This window comes from Antedon mediterranea, chromosome 8 (assembly GCF_964355755.1).
Source record: "Antedon mediterranea chromosome 8, ecAntMedi1.1, whole genome shotgun sequence".
Classification (NCBI taxonomy): domain Eukaryota; kingdom Metazoa; phylum Echinodermata; class Crinoidea; order Comatulida; family Antedonidae; genus Antedon; species Antedon mediterranea.
The window spans coordinates 2210607-2233609 of NC_092677.1; the positions used below are offsets into that span (position 1 = coordinate 2210607).

At 33.2% G+C, this 23003-nt stretch overlaps 3 protein-coding genes across 4 annotated transcripts; 2 read left to right on the forward strand and 1 right to left on the reverse strand.

Annotated features, from left to right (window-relative positions):
• Nucleotides 1–215: 215 nt before the first annotated feature.
• Nucleotides 216–2395, forward strand: LOC140057839 (uncharacterized). The gene is made up of 2 exons (XM_072103600.1): nt 216–277; nt 942–2395. The coding sequence occupies exon 2, from the start codon at nt 946–948 to the stop codon at nt 1507–1509; it is 564 nt and encodes a 187-aa protein (XP_071959701.1). The 5' UTR covers nt 216–277; nt 942–945; the 3' UTR covers nt 1510–2395.
• A 401-nt stretch (nt 2396–2796) lies between these two features.
• Nucleotides 2797–6363, reverse strand: LOC140057838 (uncharacterized). Its single transcript, XM_072103599.1, has 4 exons — nt 6230–6363; nt 4808–5833; nt 4301–4363; nt 2797–3469 (listed from the first exon to the last, which is right to left on the reverse strand). Exons 2-4 carry the CDS (start codon nt 5826–5828, stop codon nt 3366–3368), a joined length of 1188 nt encoding a protein of 395 aa, XP_071959700.1. The 5' UTR covers nt 5829–5833; nt 6230–6363; the 3' UTR covers nt 2797–3365.
• LOC140057837 (ubiquitin-associated and SH3 domain-containing protein B-like) lies at nt 5097–22405 on the forward strand. Of its 2 annotated transcripts, none has more exons than XM_072103598.1 (14): nt 5097–5185; nt 7040–7155; nt 7551–7604; nt 9122–9308; nt 11213–11411; nt 11972–12141; nt 12593–12798; nt 13510–13657; nt 14403–14520; nt 14877–14999; nt 15164–15256; nt 17398–17646; nt 18066–18172; nt 20396–22405. In XM_072103598.1, exons 2-14 carry the CDS (start codon nt 7040–7042, stop codon nt 20528–20530), a joined length of 1905 nt encoding a protein of 634 aa, XP_071959699.1. In that variant the 5' UTR covers nt 5097–5185; the 3' UTR covers nt 20531–22405. The 2 variants fall into 2 exon arrangements, with proteins under 2 accessions (XP_071959699.1, XP_071959698.1); XM_072103597.1 differs by lacking the exon at nt 5097–5185 and adding an exon at nt 6517–6798.
• The last annotated feature ends 598 nt before the right edge of the window (nt 22406–23003 follow it).

Sequence of the window (23003 nt, forward strand, 5' to 3'; positions counted from 1 at the left end):
TTAAAGTACCCACGGTTTTTTTTAATAACACAAGCTTCCTCTGACCTTTCAGGGACACGTTGACGCTGATTCATCAAATTGAAGGATTATAATTTTATAACAGGTTGCTCCTACAAAACTGAAAAATAATGGATTCCAATTGAGCCTCTCTCTCTCTCAAAACGATGTTATAATTAGACGCATGATCCGTTCTTATTTAAACAATAAATGATCTTTCATTCGGGTTTTTCAGCGATTTGAGTCTTAACCTATTTGCCAACCAGAAGCATACATATTGGTTTGTATAATTTCAAATATGTTTTTAGCTTTAGGGGCAGTTATTTTTGTCAAAGTGATGTACCTTTCATAGCTTCATTAATTTCAATAAATAATGAGCAAGCAACCTATTGTATTCCGTCTTCCAGCCATAACACAATCCGACTTGGATATATTTAAATAATGATTCAACCATGTACACACTTTACAGACAGCTTAGTAATTTCTTTTATTCACATCATGCCCACTGAATAGTATTATCGAACCGACACAAAAAGTCAATTTGTACTGCACGAACAGAAACACTGTCAACTAATGGAGAAGCATCAGTACAATATATACCAGTGACTATTTTTTTAATCATTCATTTGATTGATGTTGTTGATGATTAAATATTGATAATCCGCATCATTCAATATTTTATAAATTGTAAATTTATAAAATTCTCATCGTTACGTTAGTACACAACGATCACACAAATTACGCGTGCGTTAAATAATCAGGTAAAAACATAAAAATGCAATTTTGCGGGTGTCACTCTAAACGTACGCGTGACGTGTCACGCCAAAGTGTATTTACCGCGCGGCGTCTTTGTCATCGGTCCAAGCGCCATCCACCCAACGGACTGTTAATATTTAAATTTATCAAAGTTGTTTAATACCATTAATATGATTTTTTTTTTCTAGCAACATGATGGAACCACGTGACAGAGAGCGATTGAACCTGAACTACGAACTACTAATTTCGCGCGTAAACGTCGATCACGTGATGTTATACCTGAATAGGATCATCTTCAATGAGATTGAGTGTGACAGAATTCACGCAGCAAAGACATCGCAAGAACGAATGAAGAAACTCCTTGATTTATTAACAACTAAAGGTCCGCACGCGTACCAACATTTTAGGCACGCGCTCTTAGACAGATACGCTGACATCGTCAAAACTTTAGACGGGACTTACACGCAATTACACCGTTCAATTTCAACACCGAACGAGAAAAACGCAGAATTGTCAGCAATTCGAACTTCTTTAATTCGAAACTTAAAAACAAGTCGTGTTCTGGAGTATCTTGTAGTCGAAGATGTTTTTGACGAGAAAGATTGTCACAGCGTACGAGCTGGGTTGACCAATGAGGATAAAGCGCGTATTTTAGTTGATATCATTGCAAGTAGAGACTCAGAATGCTATCAAAAGTTTAAAATGGCAGTGATACTATGTGAACCTAAATTAGCCTCGTTGTTTGACAATAAGTAATGCTGTGTTTAGCTAGTTCATTTTGATCAGAATAATAATGACGAAGACATTTATGTTGATAGTACTGTAAAAATAATAGCAATGTGATGATGTTGTGTTACTAGGCTACATGTGACTTACTCGTACACTGTCATATACTAAAGCTTGGTTCCCAGACGCAACAAGCGAGTTGACCAATGAAAAGCAACTAGACTGTTTGTGTCATCCATCGCTTGTGATTGGTCCAAATCACTTACGTTGCGTTACGTCCTCACGTTGCGTACCTGTGGGAACCAAGCTTAAGGCTTGTGATTGGTCAACTCACTTGCGTTGCGCGTCCAAGTGGGAACCAATCAATTCAATAATGTTACTACATACTACATTACATATTTTTCAAATTAGAACTACCGTAATTCTAAGCCACCGCGCCAGACTATGTGACGTCAATGTGCGTTAACCGAATTTCTCTTTCCACCATTAAATATTAATCGAGAATTAACCCAATACTTCTTGCTATTGTTCTGTACTTATACCACCTTGGAAAATGTATAACTATAATAAGACAATAAGCCTTTGTATATTGTTGTGGCGGAACTTATATATATTGCATCTTTTTATAGTATTCGTAATCGTGTTGTTTAAATTTTTTTTTTAATCCATAAACGTCGTGAACTAATAATAATTATGATTAATTCAATAATATTAGTCATTACTGTACTCTAGGCCTACTTCCTTTTTCTTTTGTACAAATAATAAAAGGAAAGACAAACACACGATTCCGAGTATTCATTCTATTGTAGATTTGTATTGACTATAAAATGTTAGTGAAAAAATGTCAACGTCACCCAACTTTGGAGTTACAATACAGTTAAATGATGACGTCACTTGAGTGTTAAAAAAGTACAGTAATGTTCTGACGTCACGTGTGCATACATGGTACTCAATTTCTATGATTGTACCGCATATATGACGCCTAAAGCGTGGTTCCCACTAGCGACGCAACAAAAGGACGTAACGCAACGCAAGTGAATTGACCAATCACAAGCGATGGCTTTCGCTTGTGATTGCTAACTGTCTATAACTTCGCTTGTCATTGGTTAAAACGCTTGCGTTGCGTTTACGTCCTTGCGTTACGTTCTAGTGGGAACCAAGCTTTAGTTCAAACTGTTTGGTGTGTTGCTGTATTTTAATCTTATTGGCGAATGTATTGCTGTTGATTTTAGTTTTAAAACTAATTTCATTTTTAAATAAAAGAAAATATTTTTGGAAAATGACAGTAAATTTCAGTACTTTTATTACACTAAATAAATATACAACAAATGGCCTATTGCTAAACTGATGCAAGCTATACGAATTCTAATTCTTTAAAGGGTCTTTCACACCTGTTCCGGCACGCTTCCGGTCCGGCGAATCGAACATCAATGTTTCGTTTTCATGACGCTCCACGCGGCTATGAGCCAATCGATATGCGCGTAGCCGTGTGAAAACGAAACATCGACGTTCGATTGGATTTTCTGCCGCCGTACCGGAACTGTGCCGGAACAGGTGTGAAAGACCCTTAAAAGTGTAAACAAAATCAAATTTAAAATTTAGTTTAGTTCCACAAAATGTTAAATATGAGCGAATTTATTCAATCATTCATAACTTATTTATTGACAATACTATTGTATAAAACATTAACATTCATTAATATTATCAAACAAATTTATTACCACTGTAGAAATATTGATTTATAAATCTATTTTAATATTGTTCCCAATAAAAACTATCGGTACAAAACTCATCAACATTTTTTAATACTTAATTTATTGCTAAAAATATAAAATATTTCAGTGCAAAAGCTGTTTAATATGTACATGTTATTCAGGCTACCCTGCTCAATGAATTGACAGTAATTTTTCAATCATTAAATGGCAAACTTTGACCTCATGACTCAAGTCATCTCTCTCTTGTAAAAGGCTAACAAGCTCTGATGAAACATCTAAAAATACAAACAATGGTTCAAGTCAATGAAAGAAAATTTGGTATGGGGGAAGGGGGGTGGGGTGGGAAGGGGGGTGGGGTGGTGAATGCAACAATAAGAATAACAGAAAACATACTTTGTCTCAGAACATTGAAACGTCTTTCAATTTGCTTATAAGAAATGTGGGAGCAGGCATTGCAACGGGTGCACAGGGGTTTTGGGGAGGGGAGATATCCTATTTAATGTTAAGCTCTGTCTACACTATCAAACGTTATGTGACAAAAAATGTGATGTGCCCATTATTATGAACATGATTATGTCATATCACCACCATATTTGGGCATATTACTACCATAGTTTGATAGTGTAGACAGCTTAACTTGCCATTTCCTAAATGCAAAGATGTCTGCATAATGGAATGTAGTGTTGACATCACCATGCCTCTTCAGATATCAATTGTTATTATCAATAAATAATCCAGGTATCAAGACTACCCTGAAGTTATTGTTTAAACATTCGGGTTGTCAAAAGTCATAAAATGGATAGCCAAATGTTCTTCAGAATATTTATAATTGCTTAAATGTTTATATTTTGGTCTTCAGATAACATTCTACATTCCTAAACACATTCCAGTTGATTTAGGGTCAAATCATGTCAAATATATTCTGCTGCAGTTACTGCAGTACTGTTAACTACATTTGTTTTAACTGTTAACTTTCATATGATTTTAAATGTAGGAGTTTATGAGGCAGTCACTGTAATACACAATTTGTATTATTTCTCATAAACAGGATAAAGTAGAAACAAAATGTAGTTACTGCAGTTACTTCAGTAGAATACATTACTTGCCTGTACACTTTAACTTTATTGTTTCCAATATTTCAGACAGTTGTTCCAGACTTGAGTGTTTCACTAAAAAAAACATACAGTTACATTTACTTTGTTTATTTGAAATTTTACATGAACTACATCAATAACTAACCAGTACGCTGAGACAAAATTCACTTATGTCTACTCTATAGTTTAATAAAGCTCTGTCAACACTATCAATCTAGTTTGACAAAAAAAGTGTGATGTGCCCAAATATGGTAATGATATGACATCATCATATTCATATCCATATATGGGCATCCCATTTTTTTTCTCACATAATGTTAGATAGCGTAGACAGAGGTTTACCAAACAGTATACAAATATACTGTACTTTAATTTATTTATGATGGTGTTGATGATCTGATTGCATTTTAAATTGACAGCCATAAAGCAAAGTTACAGTATTTCCATTTTTCTAATAATACAGGAGTTTTGTAATATAATTATTATAAATAAAAAATAATTATATTTATCTAATCTTACACTCTTCATCCGTATAAATCTTAAAATGTTTATCCTTTTTATGTTCATCTTCTTTGGTGGTGACCTTTGAACCTTTTGCTTCGTTCAGAACAGGTAATAAATCATCAAAATCAGTATCAGTACTTGAATCCGATTGGCTGCTTATAAGTAAATCCGATTGGTTTATTTGCGGATGATGATGATGATGATGATGGCCACAAACGTCACACACCAGGTCATCAACAGTCCATCCTTCACTCACATACTGATGTTCGCAGGGTAAATAAACAAACCTATCTGATGGAATGCCAATAGTGTATCCAGTTGCACATTCATTACCAGACTGTCTATGATGGCAGAAGCTAGCACTGTGGTTCGTCTTGACAAATTTAGGTTCATGTGAGTATGATTCTTTACCTTTATTTTGATCAGCCATTTTCACATTTTCATCATTTATTGCATGTTCAACTTTTGTTGATTTATCGTTCCTTGTATCGTTCGTTATTCCTTCATATTTCTCGCGATAAATTGTAGATCCCTTCGCAAGGGCTGGATTTCGACCTCGTCTTAAGGCAATGTTTTCATCACTGTTGCATTTTCGTTTAGTAGCATGATCAAATCGTGCGTTAGAAACTCTGAGCGGGCTACTAGTTCGAGAACATGGCGTACTCTTCACTTCCATTAAGGGTTGAGGGACAATTAATTTTCCTTCGTTTCGTGCATATTTTATAATTTGCTGAAACTTTCCATCCAGAAGGCCCTTAAGTTGAGATGTTACGCTGTCTGTTGATAACTTGCGGTTACTTTTAAGACCCTGGTTGAGAACTTGGTGAGCTTTTGAGAAGCAGGCTTCGTGGCCTAGCTGTTCTTGATGGACAACACCAACTAGTTCATTGAAGCCTTCTTTAATTTTTTCTTCTATAACGGGTTGGAAACACTCCTTGCATGTCACCAGTTCCTCTCCGGTACATTGGTGACAAATTTCACATTCATTCAGGTCAAGACTAATTGTCACAAAATGTTCACTTTTTATCATTTTCATAGTTTCTGAAAAAAAAATGTTGAATTTATTTTAAGTAATTCCTAATTTCTTTTATTATACAGTATAATAAAGCCAAACAAAACATATTTACATTACAGACGCATATACAGCAGATTAAATCATATTATAGTAAAATCATCTTTCTACATTATTTCAAAAGCATCTATTTGAATTCCTTCTACCCCACAAAGCTAGCCCTACTTGAAGTTTGAAAGGTACCAACAACAAGGCGAGTAACAAGTGGCAGATCGACATCTTCCGCTGCAACTCTCTCTCAGCTCCCTTTCTTCTTCAACAACACAATCAATAATTTTCATTTCGTATTTCTGTTGTGGCTTCTCTACTCTTTCTTAATTAATTTACCATCTTATTTAATATGTTTACAGAAACTATAAACTTACATTTGAATACCACACTCTGTTAAATGTTTTCATCTTCAGCGTATAAAAGGCAAATCTATTATTTATTTCTTCTACTTTCTCGCAAAAATGTCTTTGTCTTTATCCACTAAAAAACATGCAGCTGGCCACACACAAGAGCAACGAAACGACGTTTGACAGATGTGACGTCACCAATGTTTACGACTAAAACTTCCGGTTGTAGATTAACCTGCTGAATATTCATTGGCGTCTTGCTTTTGACTTTTATCATTGGGTGTGGTCGATCAAGCGTGAATAAACGATGCCAAGGTCAAACAACGACATTTGACACGAAAACCACACGCCTCTTTTACTAAAAAAGTTCGGCTCTCGTTTTACAGAACGTAAAGTATTTGTTAAGGTTATTCCTTGGTAAATTCATTGAAAAAGGAACGTTCTGTGAATATTTTTGCATGTTTATTTACTTTGTCGACGAGGTAGAATAATTGGCGACAGGTTTTTGGGGGCCGGGTGGGTGAGTTGAATTTGACAGGAGGAGGAGAAGGAGAAACACATCACGCACGGATCGAGCGGAGAGCGCAGCAACCGTCGTAAGTTTGCGGAAGTACATAGTATTTAATAGTCTGTCTAGAGCCTATCAAGTACCACCATGCTGTAAATTTGAAAAGTAGGTTAGGGCCTATAGGCCTAGATTTTTGCAGAACCTAGCTGGTAGAACCATGGATAGCATGCCTGCATTTTAGGCATAGCCGGCTCTGCCTTTTGTATTGTAGATACCTAGGCCTAATTATCTATGATTGATATTAATAATTATGATATTTGTTTTTGCAGATGACTGAATCAACAACAGACAAGAAGCATGCTCCACTTCTTCGGTCAAGCACCATTAAGTCCAGTACCAATAACCTGGAGTTGCTAATGAGTATGGGCTTCCCAAAACACAGAGTGTAAGTGCATTGTGTGACAAGTACATTTAGGTGCTGCTATGTCTTACAAATTAGTCTTCCATTTTTTACCTACTTACTATTCCAGAAAAGAAGTTACAAATTACTAAAAAGACAGTTGTGTCTTGAATTTTTTTAAACTCTACCAATGCTGGACTCTATGAAACTGGAAACTTTCCAAAGATTTTTCCAGGTGTCCAAAAAGTCAAATTCTTTTGTTACCATAAAAACACAATCAGAAAACCAGATTTCTGGAAAACCAATTAAATTCATATTTCAAATTTGTACTTCCTCATTTTAATATTATTTGAACAGAAATTGTATTTGCTAAGGTTATGTGAATTTATACTTTAAAACTACCAACGAAATAACGATAAATGTTGATTTTTTTATTTCAGTGAGAAGTCTTTAGCATCAACTGGTAACCAAGGTGTTCAGCAAGCCTCTGATTGGTCAGTATTTTAATTTTTTATTTAAATTTTCACGGGTGCTACTAAAAGAACATTCTAAAATGATATATATAATGTTTTATTCTTTGGAAAACAGTGGTGTAGGTTCCACAACACCAAATACTATACTACTTGTTTTCATACTGTAGTTTACTGTATACTATTATGGAGGAAAAAATTCCTCCATTATACTATCCAGTGTTCTCCAAATACAGAAATCAACCGGGCAAAATACCAAATTTTATTGATGTAACTACGGTAATCTACCAAATACAAAAACGGCAAATAATATTGTACTTTGTCTCTGATTCAAGAAAATATAGCCTTTGATTGCTCTTGGTCTATGCATGGAGTTGTAAAATATTTTACAACTCCCTGGTCTATGTTTGTAATGGTGAGGCCTAACACTACTACAGTAGTGCTAGAAAAGTGTTTATTTATTTATATATTTTTTTCTTACACCATTTTTAATTTTAGTCCAGAAAATGTTGCTGGAAAAATCTGCTTTAGAGGAAAACTTTTACCTATTCTATAATGATGTATTGAATTTTATCACAGTTAGTAGTGAAAGTTAAAACTGAATTCTAATTAATCCAAATTAAACTTAAGATATCCGGAAAGTAAAATATACAATCCAGAGAGTGCTAAAGGAGGCGTTTAAACAGGTGCTGTGGTTCCTCCTGGTTTCTTTAGTATTTGTGTGGTTAAAGGTCATAGGTCAATGTCAGTGTTTTAATCCTCTGCAGAGTTTCCTGAATATTGTGCTCAAATCCCTTAACTAGAAATGTAAAATGTTTTAAGTATAAACTACTTGCTAGAAATAGTTGTTAAATGTAAATAAGTCAATTGGTGTGTTTATACTACTCCATTACAAACCTAGTCAACCACACACTATTATTGTAGTGTTTATCAAATATTTAATGATTCTAAGAATTTTGTTTGCATTGTAACTGAACTTTTAGTGTAATGTAAATATCAAGCTTCCCTACAGTTAGTACCTCATAGCATGATACAGTGCTATATTTTAATACATCTAACCATGGAGTAAAGAATTATTCTTTACTCCATGACCTAACTGTGTACTTAAGGATGGTGCCATACTTCCAAATAACCTAACCCACATATTTAAAGAGTTACTTGACTTGTGCCCTATGTAAGAAAATTGATGAACGAGTTCCATTAATTGAGATGGACAGGCAATGTAGCATTTAAGGAATCGCAGATAGTTGCTTTAATTGCAGTTATCCCCAATGGAAAATTGGTTCGGCAGTATTTCTTATGAGCATAGTATTTGAACTATGTTGATTTCATTAAACTATGTTGTAGTGTACAATTCAGGAACCATTATAGTTTTGCCTCTCATCTTGCAACCTGACAGACACTAATGTTCACTATTTTCCACACCATTTTCTCTGTCAGACAGGCTTTGTGTTCTGCAGGAACCATAGTAGTCACCTATTGCAATTATTACATTCAAACTTTTTTTAACAATATTTGTTTTAACATTTTATTTTTTAAAGGCTTCTGAATCATCTTGAGGATAGCACGCTGGACGAGCACACTGCGCGTGAGTTCATCATGTACGCGTGTCCTGTTGGCCCGTTTGCGGAAGAACTCGAAACATTTTGGGACAAATCTCTAATTGAAGTAGGTCGTAATGGAGCACATAGCCTTCTACCACATGTCACTCTCTGCTCATTCTTTACAGTAAGTACTTCATTGTTTTTATTCAGGGAACAACATTTGTACCGCAGTTAACCTGTTAATTTGATTATTTTTACAAAGCTCTTTTTTCAGCTAATCATAAATTCATATTGTTTACTGCAGTGACTGACTCATAAATTATACATTTTTGCAGTAAAAAATGTAGTTACTGCAGTAACTACAGTAGAATAATATTTGCATGATTCTTTAAAAACATAGTTTAGTTGAATTGGATGTGAACCCATGCATGTTATTTATGTAAAAATGCAAATAAATAATTGTTTTCTAAGAAAATATGGCAACAAACATGATAAGGTAACAGTTACAGTATGGTTACAATATACTACCTCTTGTTAATATTTTATCACTTCTAAAATACTACCATATTATCTATATTGATATAGTAGATAACAAGGTATGTTATCTATCTAATAGTATCTTGGTTTAAATACTTGTGATTTTGTTTGTATTAGAAAATAGATAGAAACTGTGGGAAAGTAGATCATTATGTAGATCTCCGTTTTTAAAATTTACTTTTTTATCCACATTTGTAAAAATCTTGTACGAGCCAAATGTAATTAACTCAAAATGTACAGAAATTGGGTGAACTTCAATACTAATACCTTTGCTAACAGTATTAAAAATTAAATATTTTAAGCAATTAAAAGTCAACAAATATTACCTGGATCAGGAAGTTGACTGCTCCCTGAATATATGTGTAATACAAATACTGTACATGCAAGAAATCCATTGTATAAATCTTTTCAACTTAAAATTCAATAGTATAATTTATGTATATAAGATCCCCCACCTTTTTAACTTAAAATTCAATAGTATAATTTATGTCTCAAAAGTATTATAAATGTCTATATTTTAAATTTACTGTGATTTCGTGTCAAGAACTCAAATTTGTAAACGGGATAATAAAGTATATTTGTTCTTTCTTTCCTTTTATAATACAATACATTTGTTCAGTTGTGACCTATTGTTATTTATTTTCTAAATAATTGAATTCAGTGTATCGTGTAATGTTAGTTATTTGGGAAACAGGATTTCCGTCTCCAATACAAAGATCTTTCAAAAGTCAGCAACATTTCTGTTTTATTTTTTTTAATAGTTGAATAAAATTGAATGTAGGAAGAGATTTAATTGGCTGGCCGTACACAGTACTTTGTATGCCACAATCTGACAAGACAAGAACATTTTTAATTTAATTGGCTGGCCGTACACAGTACTTTGTATGCCACAATCTGACAAGACAAGAACATTTTTTTTAACAAAATGAAATGCCAGTAGGAACACTGCAGTTGTTTTAATATCAAAAGTGAAAATTACTCTTCAATTAATAATTGTTATTACTTTTTATTACAACTTACCTAAAGCTCTGTCTACACTATCAGACTAGTTTGTGATGTGCCCAAATATGGTAGTGATATGACATCATATGTCCATATATGGACACATTACATTTTTTGTCACATAAAGTGTGTACAGGTAGACAAAGCTTTCTTTGTGTTTGTAAATTTTGATAATAATTTCTGTCTTTTATTTCATACTCTTTATATAAGTAGCTTACTCGAACAAGCAAAAGAATATAAATATAACAGTTAACAAATAATTACTTTTTTTTTAGTTTCGAACTTTTAGCATTTTAATTGAATGCCTTTAGGCAATGTGGCCAAGGATTACCAATAGTAATCACTGTGCTATCAGATAGTTGGTAATCCCCCTGATACAGGGGCTATTTTTTTAACCAGTTCGCCAGGGGTAACCTCCTACTGGGTTCTTTAAAGTGCACATGGGCAAACTGTGTGCCTATGGTTTATAGTCCTTATCCGAGACAACTTGTTCACCCCAAGGCTATTGATTTAAAAACATTCAATTTATCTATGTTTATGTTCTATCAGTGTGATGATAGTTTGGTTGCCCAGGTAACGCACGCATTCCAGCTAGCTATAGATCGATGGAAAAATGAGGCTCCGGACCAAATCGCAGTTGAATACTTCGCAGCTGCAAACTTCATCGGGTTGTTTATTGAAGAAGAAAACGCAGAGTACATGAGACGGGTTGCGCAAGATTTTTCTGTCGAAGCCTTAAATATTGCAGGTATCGTTTGAAAACAACAATCCCGAATTTCCTTGTTTCTTTACTTATTAAAATCAACTTTTTTTTTACTTTTAAAAACAAATTATCGCAATAGCCTATATACTATGTTTACATAAAAAGCAGTTTGTGACCTTAAATTAGATTGAACAAACATAGGTAAAGTGCCAATTTCCTTGTTTTTTTTTGTCTTACATGGGTTCATCCCACTTTTATTTCCATACACTGTACAGTACATTCACATTGTTTTGTAGTGCTGCATCTCTTTACATAACTTTTCCGTTGACATTGTGTTTTTAAATATGTTTACACACAATTTTCTTGTTTCTTTTATTTTTATTTATTTATTCATTTAGCATCCAATACATTTAAAATAACTAAACAAAGGATAAATACAACAAAAATGATTAATAAAAGTCAATTTATTGAAGTGATGTATTGTAATGTGTAAAATGAAAAAATAAAGTTTTTAAAAAAGAAAAAAAAAAGTCCATTTATTTCCAATTGGGTCCATAATTACATTGTTTAATACTTATTTTTTGTTATTATTTAATTTCTCTTAGGCATCAAACTTGAGCCTCATAAGAAACAGTTACATCTTACGTTAGCATATCAATTTCACCAGAGCCATCTTGAGAAACTAGAACAACTCACGAAGGAAATCAACGTTAATAAATCAGCTCGCTGGGAATTAAGGCTTTACTCAAGAGATGTTAGAGCGGGTAAAGGCGATGTAAGTTCAACTGATTTTTTATTTTAAATGTAAAACTTTATTTGAGATGTCACAGCAGGTTATGCTGACATTTATGAAGGCAGAGAAGACAAATCTACAATAATTTGCTAAATTATGAGAGCCATTTTGGATGAAGTTTTAAGGCCAGAGAAACCTCTTTATCTTAAGCTCTGTTACACTATCAAACTTTATGTGACAACAAAATGCCCATATATGGACATGATGATGTCATATCACTACCATATTTGGGCACATATATATATTTTTGTCAAACTAGTTTTATAGTGTAGACAGAGCATTAAAGCTCTATCTGCACTATCAAACTTTATGTGACAAAAAGTGTGATGTGCCCATGTCATACCACTACCATATTTGGCCACATCACTTGTTTGATAGTGTAGACAGAGCTTGAAGAGTGGACATAAATGACAACTTGTCTTGGTTTCCATAGGTTTATCGTGTCTTGTATACCCGAGCAGCAAAAACAGAGGAGGAACTAGAAGCAACAAATGATGACTTTGTCTATCGTGACCAGAATGACGAAACATCAACTCCAGATTGGATTTACGGCGTATCCCATAAGACTGGTTGTTCTGGAATATTCCCATTAGATTATTTGGAATCATGTCCTGAATCAGACGTATGGACTTTACATAGGTTTGCAGAATTTTTTATTTTTTTTGGTGATGTTAAATTAATTTAAAAAGTACTGTATAAAGCTCTGTTTCAAACTTTATGTGACAAAAAAATGTGATGTGCCCATATATGGACATGATAATGTCATATCACTACCATAATTAGGCATATCAATACCGTATTTGGGCACATCACACTTTCTTTTGTTAAACTAGTTTGATAGTGTAGACAGAGCTTAAAAAAACTCATTAAGCCCCACCCCAACAAGCCCCACCCCAACAAGCCCCACCCCAACAAGCCCCACCCCAACGAGCTCCACCCCAACGAGCTCCACCCCAACAAGCCCCACCCCAACAAGCCCAACCCCAAAAAAAAATAAAAGTCATAATAAATATATTTTTACCTATTGACAGTATACAGTAACTTATAATTAAAAAAAAAAGATTACTCAATATTTTAGGGTGGGTTTATACTCAATGTGGGTATTAAAAAATGCAGGTTACTTCAACAGCATGAATGAATGTTTATAATGTCGTTTCCTTAATTTGTACACTAATGTCTTTTGCATTGTAATAAAAACCAATTAAACTTTAAAGCATTTCCTTATAGGTTCTAAACGCCCTTAATTCTGCTTTTCAAACACTGCCTCACCATTCACTCAGGTGCATTGAGACCTGTACTCTATCAACTATAGGTACACACGATTTAAAGTACATTTTCTTGCTTGTATAGAGCATTTCCAATTACAAAAACCACTAGCGAACTGATTCCAGTACCACCGATCCGTCCGCCCGCTCCCGCGATGGGGTCAGACGAGATGCATAGTAGTAAATACAGGAATTCGGTAGGACTGCTGCAGGGAAACCCAGAGTATGAAAATGTAAGTTTAACCATTCAGTGATTCTGTATGTTTATTTCAACTTTTTTCATGCATGTACTGTCCTATTATTGTATTAAATTATTGCATGGATATTCTGTTGATTTGTGCCCATGTTATGGACTAATAGATAGCAATAGGTCCAAATATTCATGGATGGCGTACTGTAAGAGTGATTGGCCTGTGGTGTAGCTATGGCCCCCAAAGCTTATGGGACTCCTGAACAGGACCCGGAGGAATAAAAAGGCATTAAATATATGTTGAGAAAGGCTAGGAATGCCCAAGGCTTCCAGCGTTAGAGGGTCACTCAGCGTCCCTAAACCAGGGGTCTCGTGCCTCTGTTCTGCCACTGTATTGGGCTAGCATGCTAGGCATGGTTTCGACACCTGCCTTTAATATTATTTGCATATTACTTTACTTTCTCACTTTTTTCTTTCGATGGATGTTGACTAATAAGCCATTGGTCATGTGTACATACAATGCATGTGTACATAGAGACTCAACGCAAGGACATAATGCAACGTAAGTGAGTTGACCAATCACAAGCGATGGATTATTCGAACTATTGCTGGTCATTGGCCAACACGCTTGCGTTGCGTTTATGTCCTTGCGTTACGTCCTAGTGGGAACCAAGCTTAATAGCTGATAAAGTATTCATTAAACCGACATTTACACTATTACACATTTACTTTGAGCTGTCTGAAACACACAGGATTAAAACACTAAAATTATTATTACTTTTGTTTAGATCACTATAAATAACCCCAAAAAGACCGATCCTAGGCAACTGTTTGTCGCGCGGCATGCCGAGCGAGTTGATATAACGTTTGGACAGCAGTGGATACGTCTTAGCTTTGATGATAAAGGTAATAAAATTTAAAATTAAATAGTGCATACTATTGCACCCACAATCGTCCAATCAAATGACAAGAATTTATTTAGGTGTTATATAAAAGAGTACTACTTGATGATAATCATCTATGGAACACCTTGACCTATGCAACAAATCATGTAGTTTTGGTCTGGAACTAAATGCTTTATAAAGAAAACTAGAGAGGATGCTTAACAAAAATATAATGAGTTACAAGTAGGTCATGGTTGAAGCTTGACCTTACGATGTGATTTCAACCATGCTAACTACCAAGTTACAGCTCCACTGGTTGAGGTAGAGTTACAAGTAATAGTTTTCAAGTAATGTAATTTAACTTTTTTTTTTCAAAAGGCAAATATGTCAGAAAAAATATAAACATGCCACGGAAAGTTCCAGATAGAGCAGGGAGCCCTCAAACATTTATGCATGACTCACCGATTACAGAAATGGGTTTGTTCCAGGCAAGAATGACTGGTAATGTTCTATATATTATCAATGATCATTTTATTTGTTTACATTATATATGCTTTAAGTGGAACAGAAGACCTGTTGTCTTGCCATCATAAAGACAAGGGTCATAAGGTCAAGGGTCATGACTGTTTAAATTTTTTTAAAGAAAATCATTTATAATATTTCAGGAGAAGCGATGCGGGACGCAGGAATTCAAATTAAATATATCTTCTCGTCACCGGCATTGAGAAGTGTGCAAACAGCAGATGCTATACTAAAAGGTATATTATGTATGGGAAACACGTTTTACTGTTTCTGTATTTCTCATCAATTCTCAAAAAAAAAATGGTGAAACTACACACTCTCCCAAAGAAGGCAATCTGGATTATATTCAGCGGGTCAACACTGTCCAATTTTTCACATTTATTTTCTTGATCTTCATCATACTGTATATACCTCAACGATATTAATCTCTCTAATATCTACTATAAACCACATCCTTCCTTTTTTATCCATTTACCTCTGATCCATCCTTTCATCTCCACCACACACGATTTATAAAAAAAACTGTCAATAACATAATTAATTTAAAGGGGGATTCTGGGTTTAAAATTGCTTTTAAATATCGTTTATTTATTAAATAAAAAATATTATAACAATATAGACATGTCAGAATGAAGAAGTAATAACGAGAAATTAAAAAAATTAAATTTCATATACATTTTAGGGTAAATTCATGGAAAGTCTGTTTTTCAGCAGCTTAGGGAAGCTCATTAATATTCATGAGATATTCACAAAACACGTCATCAGTGGATTCCAAACTCGCGACGTCAAGCTTGTACGTTGTGTTCTCTCTCCTCTGTCAAACGACGACCACCCGATCATTGTGAAATACATTTTTTGTAGATTTGCTAAGAAGCTAGGCCTAAAGTGTAATAATAACAGTAGCATATATTTATTTGACATTTAATGAAATACAAAATTTAGTACAGATTACGGAGTCATAAATTATACTATTTTTATACCTCGAATTAATAGTAACAGATCGTATATCGGCTTCACGTACTAGGCTAGGCCTAGACTAAATCATTTTATTCATGCCGGGGTGAGAGCCATTTCTGACTAGGGATTCCATGCCACGATGGCCATCATTCATGGGCCTAGCTAGCCTATTACTAAACGATTGGCCCATAAATAACAAAACTCAGTGGATTCCAAACCCATCCTATCAACCAAACTCCTAAACAATCTAAACCTAAAACGTTCTACAAAAATCGGCTGTAAATATTGAGGCAAAACAAGGTCCGATCGCCGTCCGCACGTATGGTCTAATAAGTAGGCCTAGTTTACTCTCCAAAAAATCGTATACTGCATCAAGCAAGTAGACCGGTAGTAGGAAGGAGACCTAGCCTAGCCGATCCGGCCCAGTTAAAAATTGAGCTAGCTAGTGTAGTAGACCCTATGCGAATTGATACTACCAGGCCTTTTACTATAGGCTACACTTGTTAAAATTAGCAATACTGTACTTATGTTTACAAATATTCCAACTCTCTCATTCGAGCTATATTATCTATACCATTCCGGTAGGTTGAGTCGACCTTCAATCAAATACTGTACATCGTTCATGTTGTGATATAGACGGGGTATACTCGACCCGACCAGTTTGGTATTGTATACTGTATCTGCTTATCACGTGACGATGCCAGGCATGGGCAGAGAGAGCACGTGTATCGTCGTCTCGCTCTCCTCGCTCAGCAGGAATGTATACGTTACGCTTCATTGATTTTGAAGGCTTTCCCTAAGTCAGTGCGAAAATCGGCAAACGTAAAGTGCAAACTTATCTAATTTTTCACTGTTTTGATGGATTTTCATAGAAAATTGATTTTATAAATGGGAAGACCGACTAAAATTACATCAGATAAGTATAATTTTACAAAAGTAATTGATATGGTTATTGATAACGAGTCGTCGGAAGATTGACCATTTCACGAATTTCGTATTCTGTAACCACAGTGTGATTTTGCCGTAGCTGCACTTGTAATCTGGCCTCATTTCACAGCCTTCGTTCTGCTTCACTGGGCGCTTATATAAATTGAAACTTTTACCGTTCAAGAGACAAACAAATATATTTTACATTTTTTACTATTCATTTTAAACCCGGAACCCCCCTTTAAACACAATATAAGATACCTGTATACTGACTAAGTAATTTTTAGTTATTTAATTTTTCAATATTTTCTTTACTCATTTTTTTTTTTTTATTTTTTACAATTTTTTTGGAATTATTTATTTTAAAAATTTATTTGTCTTTTTGTTTTTTTTTTTCAATAAATAATTTCGGTAATTAGCAATCATTAAAATTAATTCTGAATCATTTATCTTTGCACCTGAACATTAATAAACAGAAACTGTTTTTTCGTAGGTCTAGGAACACCGTCCTCTGTTATGATCAACATTGATATCACTTTATTTGAGTGGTTAGCGTGGGCTAAAGCTGGTCTACCAAAATGGATGACGCCCGAGGAACTGAAAGCATTCGGCTTAAACGTTGACACGAACTACAAATCGTTCATTACTCCACAGCAACTAAACCTACAAGAGAACTGTCACTCATACTTTAAGAGGAGTGAACTATTTATGAGGCATATTCTGAAACATAACAAAGATGGAGGTATGACCACTTAAGTACAGTATGACAACTAACGCTCTGTCTACAATATCAAACTTTATGTGACAGAAAAATGTGATATGCCCATACATGGACATGTCATAAAACTACCATATTTGGGCATATTATCACTACCATATTTGGGCATATCACTACCATATTTGGGCATATTACTACCATATTTGGGCACATCATCATGTTTTTGTCAAACTAGTTTGATAGTGTAGACAGACTTTGCTCTATACTACCATTTGTAATGACCTACATATAATGGTTCGTTAGTCATCACCTCAAACCTAGAATTTAGCAAATCTTTTTCAAGGAATTGAGTGTGAGGAAGTACGTTCCAATGTACCTGTATGCTCTTAATAAACTCAATACACATTGTAAACAAATCTTAACATTGTTTTGTATATTTTCAGGCAATTTTCTGATTGTTGGGCATGCTGGATCTCTTGATGGGTGCACACGTTTACTGCAGGGTCTGTCCCCAAGGCCAGCCTTGGAATTTACCAAAATTGTTCAGAAGGTAAGTAGAAAGTGTATTATTATTAACATTATAACTAATTATCATCATCATGATATCAGTATTATTATCATTGCCAGTATCATCATCAACATTATCACTAATTATCATCATCATGATATCAGTATTATTATCATTGCCAGTATCATAATCAACATTATCACTAATTATCATCATCATGATATCAGTATTATTATCATTGCCAGTATCATCATCAACATTATCACTAATTATCATCATCATGATATCAGTATTATTATCATTGCCAGTATCATCATCAACATTATAACTAATTATCAACATCATGATATCAGTATTATTATCATTGCCAGTATCATCATCATCATTATCACTAATTATCATCATCATGATATCAGTATTATTATCATTGCCAGTATCATCATCAACATTATCACTAATTATTATCATCATGATATCAGTATTATTATCATTGCCAGTATCATCATCAACATTATAACTAATTATCATCATCATATCAGTATTATTATCATTGCCAGTATCATCATCATCATTATCACTAATTATCATCATCATGATATCAGTATTATTATCATTGCCAGTATCATCATCAACATTATCACTAATTATTATCATCATGATATCAGTATTATTATCATTCCCAGTATCATAATCAACATTATCACTAATTATCATCATCATGATATCAGTATTATTATCATTGCCAGTATCATCATCAACATTATCACTAATTATTATCATCATGATATCAGTATTATTATAATTGCCAGTATCATAATCAACATTATCACTAATTTTCATTATCATCATCATGATATCAGTATTATTATCATTGCCAGTATCATCATCAACATTATCACTAATTATCATCATCATGATATCAGTATTATTATCATTGCCAGTATCATCATCAACATTATCACTAATTATCATCATCATGATATCAGTATTATTATCATTGCCAGTATCATCATCATCATTATCACTAATTTTCATTATTATCATCATGATATCAGTATTATTATAATCGCCAGTATCATAATCAACATTATCACTAATTATTATCATCATGATATCAGTATTATTATCATTGCCAGTATCATCATCAACATTATCACTAATTATCATCATCATGATATCAGTATTATTATCATTGCCAGTATCATCATCAACATTATCACTAATTTTCATCATCATGATATCAGTATTATTATCATTGCCAGTATCATCATCAACATTATCACTAATTTTCATTATTATCATCATGATATCAGTATTATTATCATTGCCAGTATCATCATCAACATTATCACTAATTATTATCATCATGATATCAGTATTATTATCATTGCCAGTATCATAATCAACATTATCACTAATTTTCATTATCATCATCATGATATCAGTATTATTATCATTGCCAGTATCATAATCAACATTATCACTAATTATCATCATCATGATATCAGTATTATTATCATTGCCAGTATCATCATCAACATTATCACTAATTATCATCATCATGATATCAGTATTATTATCATTGCCAGTATCATCATCAACATTATCACTAATTTTCATTATTATCATCATGATATCAGTATTATTATAATAGCCAGTATCATCATCAACATTATCACTAATTATCATCATCATGATATCAGTATTATTATCATTGCCAGTATCATCATCAACATTATCACTAATTATCATCATCATGATATCAGTATTATTATCATTGCCAGTATCATCATCAACATTATCCCTAATTATCATCATCATGATATCAGTATTATTATCATTGCCAGTATCATCATCAACATTATCACTAATTATCATCATCATGATATCAGTATTATTATCATTGCCAGTATCATCATTAACATTATCACTAATTATCATCATCATGATATCAGTATTATTATCATTGCCAGTATCATCATCAACATTATCACTAATTTTCATCATCATGATATCAGTATTATTATCATTGCCAGTATCATCATCAACATTATCACTAATTGTTATTATCATCATATCAATATAATTATCATTGCTAATACCATATTCATTTCTCTTGTTACCCCTGACATCATCAGTAATCAATATATTTCTTAATATTTATGATTATCTCAAGAATCTCTGAATTGATAACATAATACATTGATAACATAATACATTGATAACATAATACATTGATAACATAATACATTGTTTCATTATAAGGTACCATACTGTGGTGTAATCGCACTAAAGGAATACAAAGAGATGTTAGTTTGGGATATGTTTCCTCCACCTTTTCCTACGTTAACGCATGGACCAAACCCGCGATTTGATTGGAGGATAATGCAGCCTGAATGAATGAATGAATGAAACAAATCAAGCATTTTATAACTTATAAGCCTTGTCTACACTATCAAAATTTATGTGACAAAAAATGTGATGTGCCTATATATGGACATAATGATGTCATATTACTACCATATTTGGGCACATCACTACCATATTTGGGCACATCACACTTTTTTTGTCAAACTAGTTTGATAATGTAGACAGAGTGTAACACACAGTTTGAACAAAAACAGATATTTTAGAAGGATAGGCAGGAAGGACATTTGTATGTACAAATTATATAAATTGATAAAAATTCAGATATTTAAGCATAATTGTTTAAAATATAATTATTTAATAGTGATTTTATATTTTTATAGCAAACAATTTTTAGCATTTAGCAAAAAATTATAACTATATATCTATTATTATGGAAGTATAACACAGTGTGTTTGCATGACCTGGCCTACAGATTCTTTGCAGGGTCAAGGGGTCAAGGGGTTGCAGGCCTGCCGTCATATTAGATGTGAACAGGAGTAGGTGATGGTTAAATTAACATTCGTAGTTGTAGTCTTATGGTAATATGAAGCATCCCTACCAATCTCAGAGGCATGGGTTCAAATCTCTCTGATGTCAGGATTTCTGATTTTTTTAAATGCACTCACTAAGACTATGCATGTACAGAACATGTTCTATAAATAGAATGAAATAGTTAAAGTAAATTACAAATGCTTTGGTTGAAATCCTCTGTGATGTCAGGATTTCTGATTGTAAAACAATGTTCTGCAAACCGAATGGGATAATTAAATAAAATTGAGTTTGTAGGTAATAATAATTTTATTGAATAAAGTTATGTATCTTAAAGGACAACTTGACCGAGGACAATATTTTAACAACGTATTAGGGATTTGCTGTTTGAAGTCACAGCAAATTGACGGCGACGGCTGTACGACGAGTGCGTGCTGCGATATCCTTAATCTTGCGATGGGTTCTGAAATCATATGTACATCCCTAATACGTTGTTAAAATATTGTCCTCGGTCAAGTTGTCCTTTAATGTTCTGCACTGTTACATAAACGTACCATATAAAATGAGCTTATCTGCATAATATTGAGGCTGTTAGAACTCAAATGTAGGTACTTAATATTTTATACAAACGCTTAAAACTGATTATTAGTATTTTACGATGTTTATATTGTTGATAAATTAGGCTGAATTGCTCTCAATCCTTTCCTAGCTGTACGCACTTTTTTCCCACTCACGCAATTACAATGATATTTATTTTTTCTTATGATTGTTGTGGTTTTACTTGCAAGTCAGTATGGTATTTACTTTATACTACGTTTTTGGTGCTTTCTATAGACAATTGTTTTTATACAAAAATGTGTATTTTTGCTAAGGTACATTTTGAAAGAATTAACTGTAATTAAATTTAAGTGTTACATTATTTTTATTTTTCGGACCTTGCTTTTATAAGTACTTTATAAATATTATGTTACAAAAAGTAAATTTGTTTTAAATTATATTATACCTAACATAGGCCTAAATATCATATTTTATACCATAGCCAGGAATGTTTTGTACGTTTAAAATGAAAAATATATGCGGTTCCTCTGTCACAATTTTTACAAAATAACCTAAACAAATTTATATTTGTAATAAGAGAGTTTCAATGTTGAACCTTTTTTTTATATATTATAATATTTTTTGTAATTTATACCTGCAAACCCAGATTTAAATAAAAATTGCATATGCTAGTCAAAATAGAGCTACTGTATGATACATGGACAATTTGTTTTGTAATATTTTATGTATAAATTATTATAGCATAGCACATATGTGTTCATATTTATTATTATTGTTGATATAGTCTACTAATAATAGTTATAATAAATACAATTATATTTCGTAGATGAGTTTATCGTTTTTGTTATTTCTGTGACATTATTAATATTTATCAAGAGAAGGACGATTCCAATAGTAATCAAAATTGTCCTGGGGGGGGGGGATAATTGTCCTAGGGGACTATTGCTACTTTTAGATGATATCCCAGTTGTTCTATCAACTCGATATATGCGACCATCAGACCAAGCTGTCCAGTACAGGTAGTTTCTATAAATTTCAATTCTAATCGGATTGTTTGCAGCACGAAGCCTTATGATCGTTCTTCTGTTAGACCCGTCAAGGTTAGCTTCCTCAATTACGCCCAGTACGTAATCACACTAATACATCTTTCCATCTGAAATATATAAAAGCTGTAGTGAATAGCGGATGTAGTCTATTTAATATTTTTGATAATAATGGATGTGCGGCTACTTGCCCTCGTGTAAAATTGTAACGTGAGCAGTTTTAAAACTTATGAAAGTGTAAGTTTAACATTGAACCAAATTACTGAGAAATTATCGTGTTGTTTAATAGTATAATAAATGGTTTAATCTAATTACTAAAATTGAGTTATTAAATGAATTTAAATTCTTGTATTAAATGTATGAAAAAATATCAA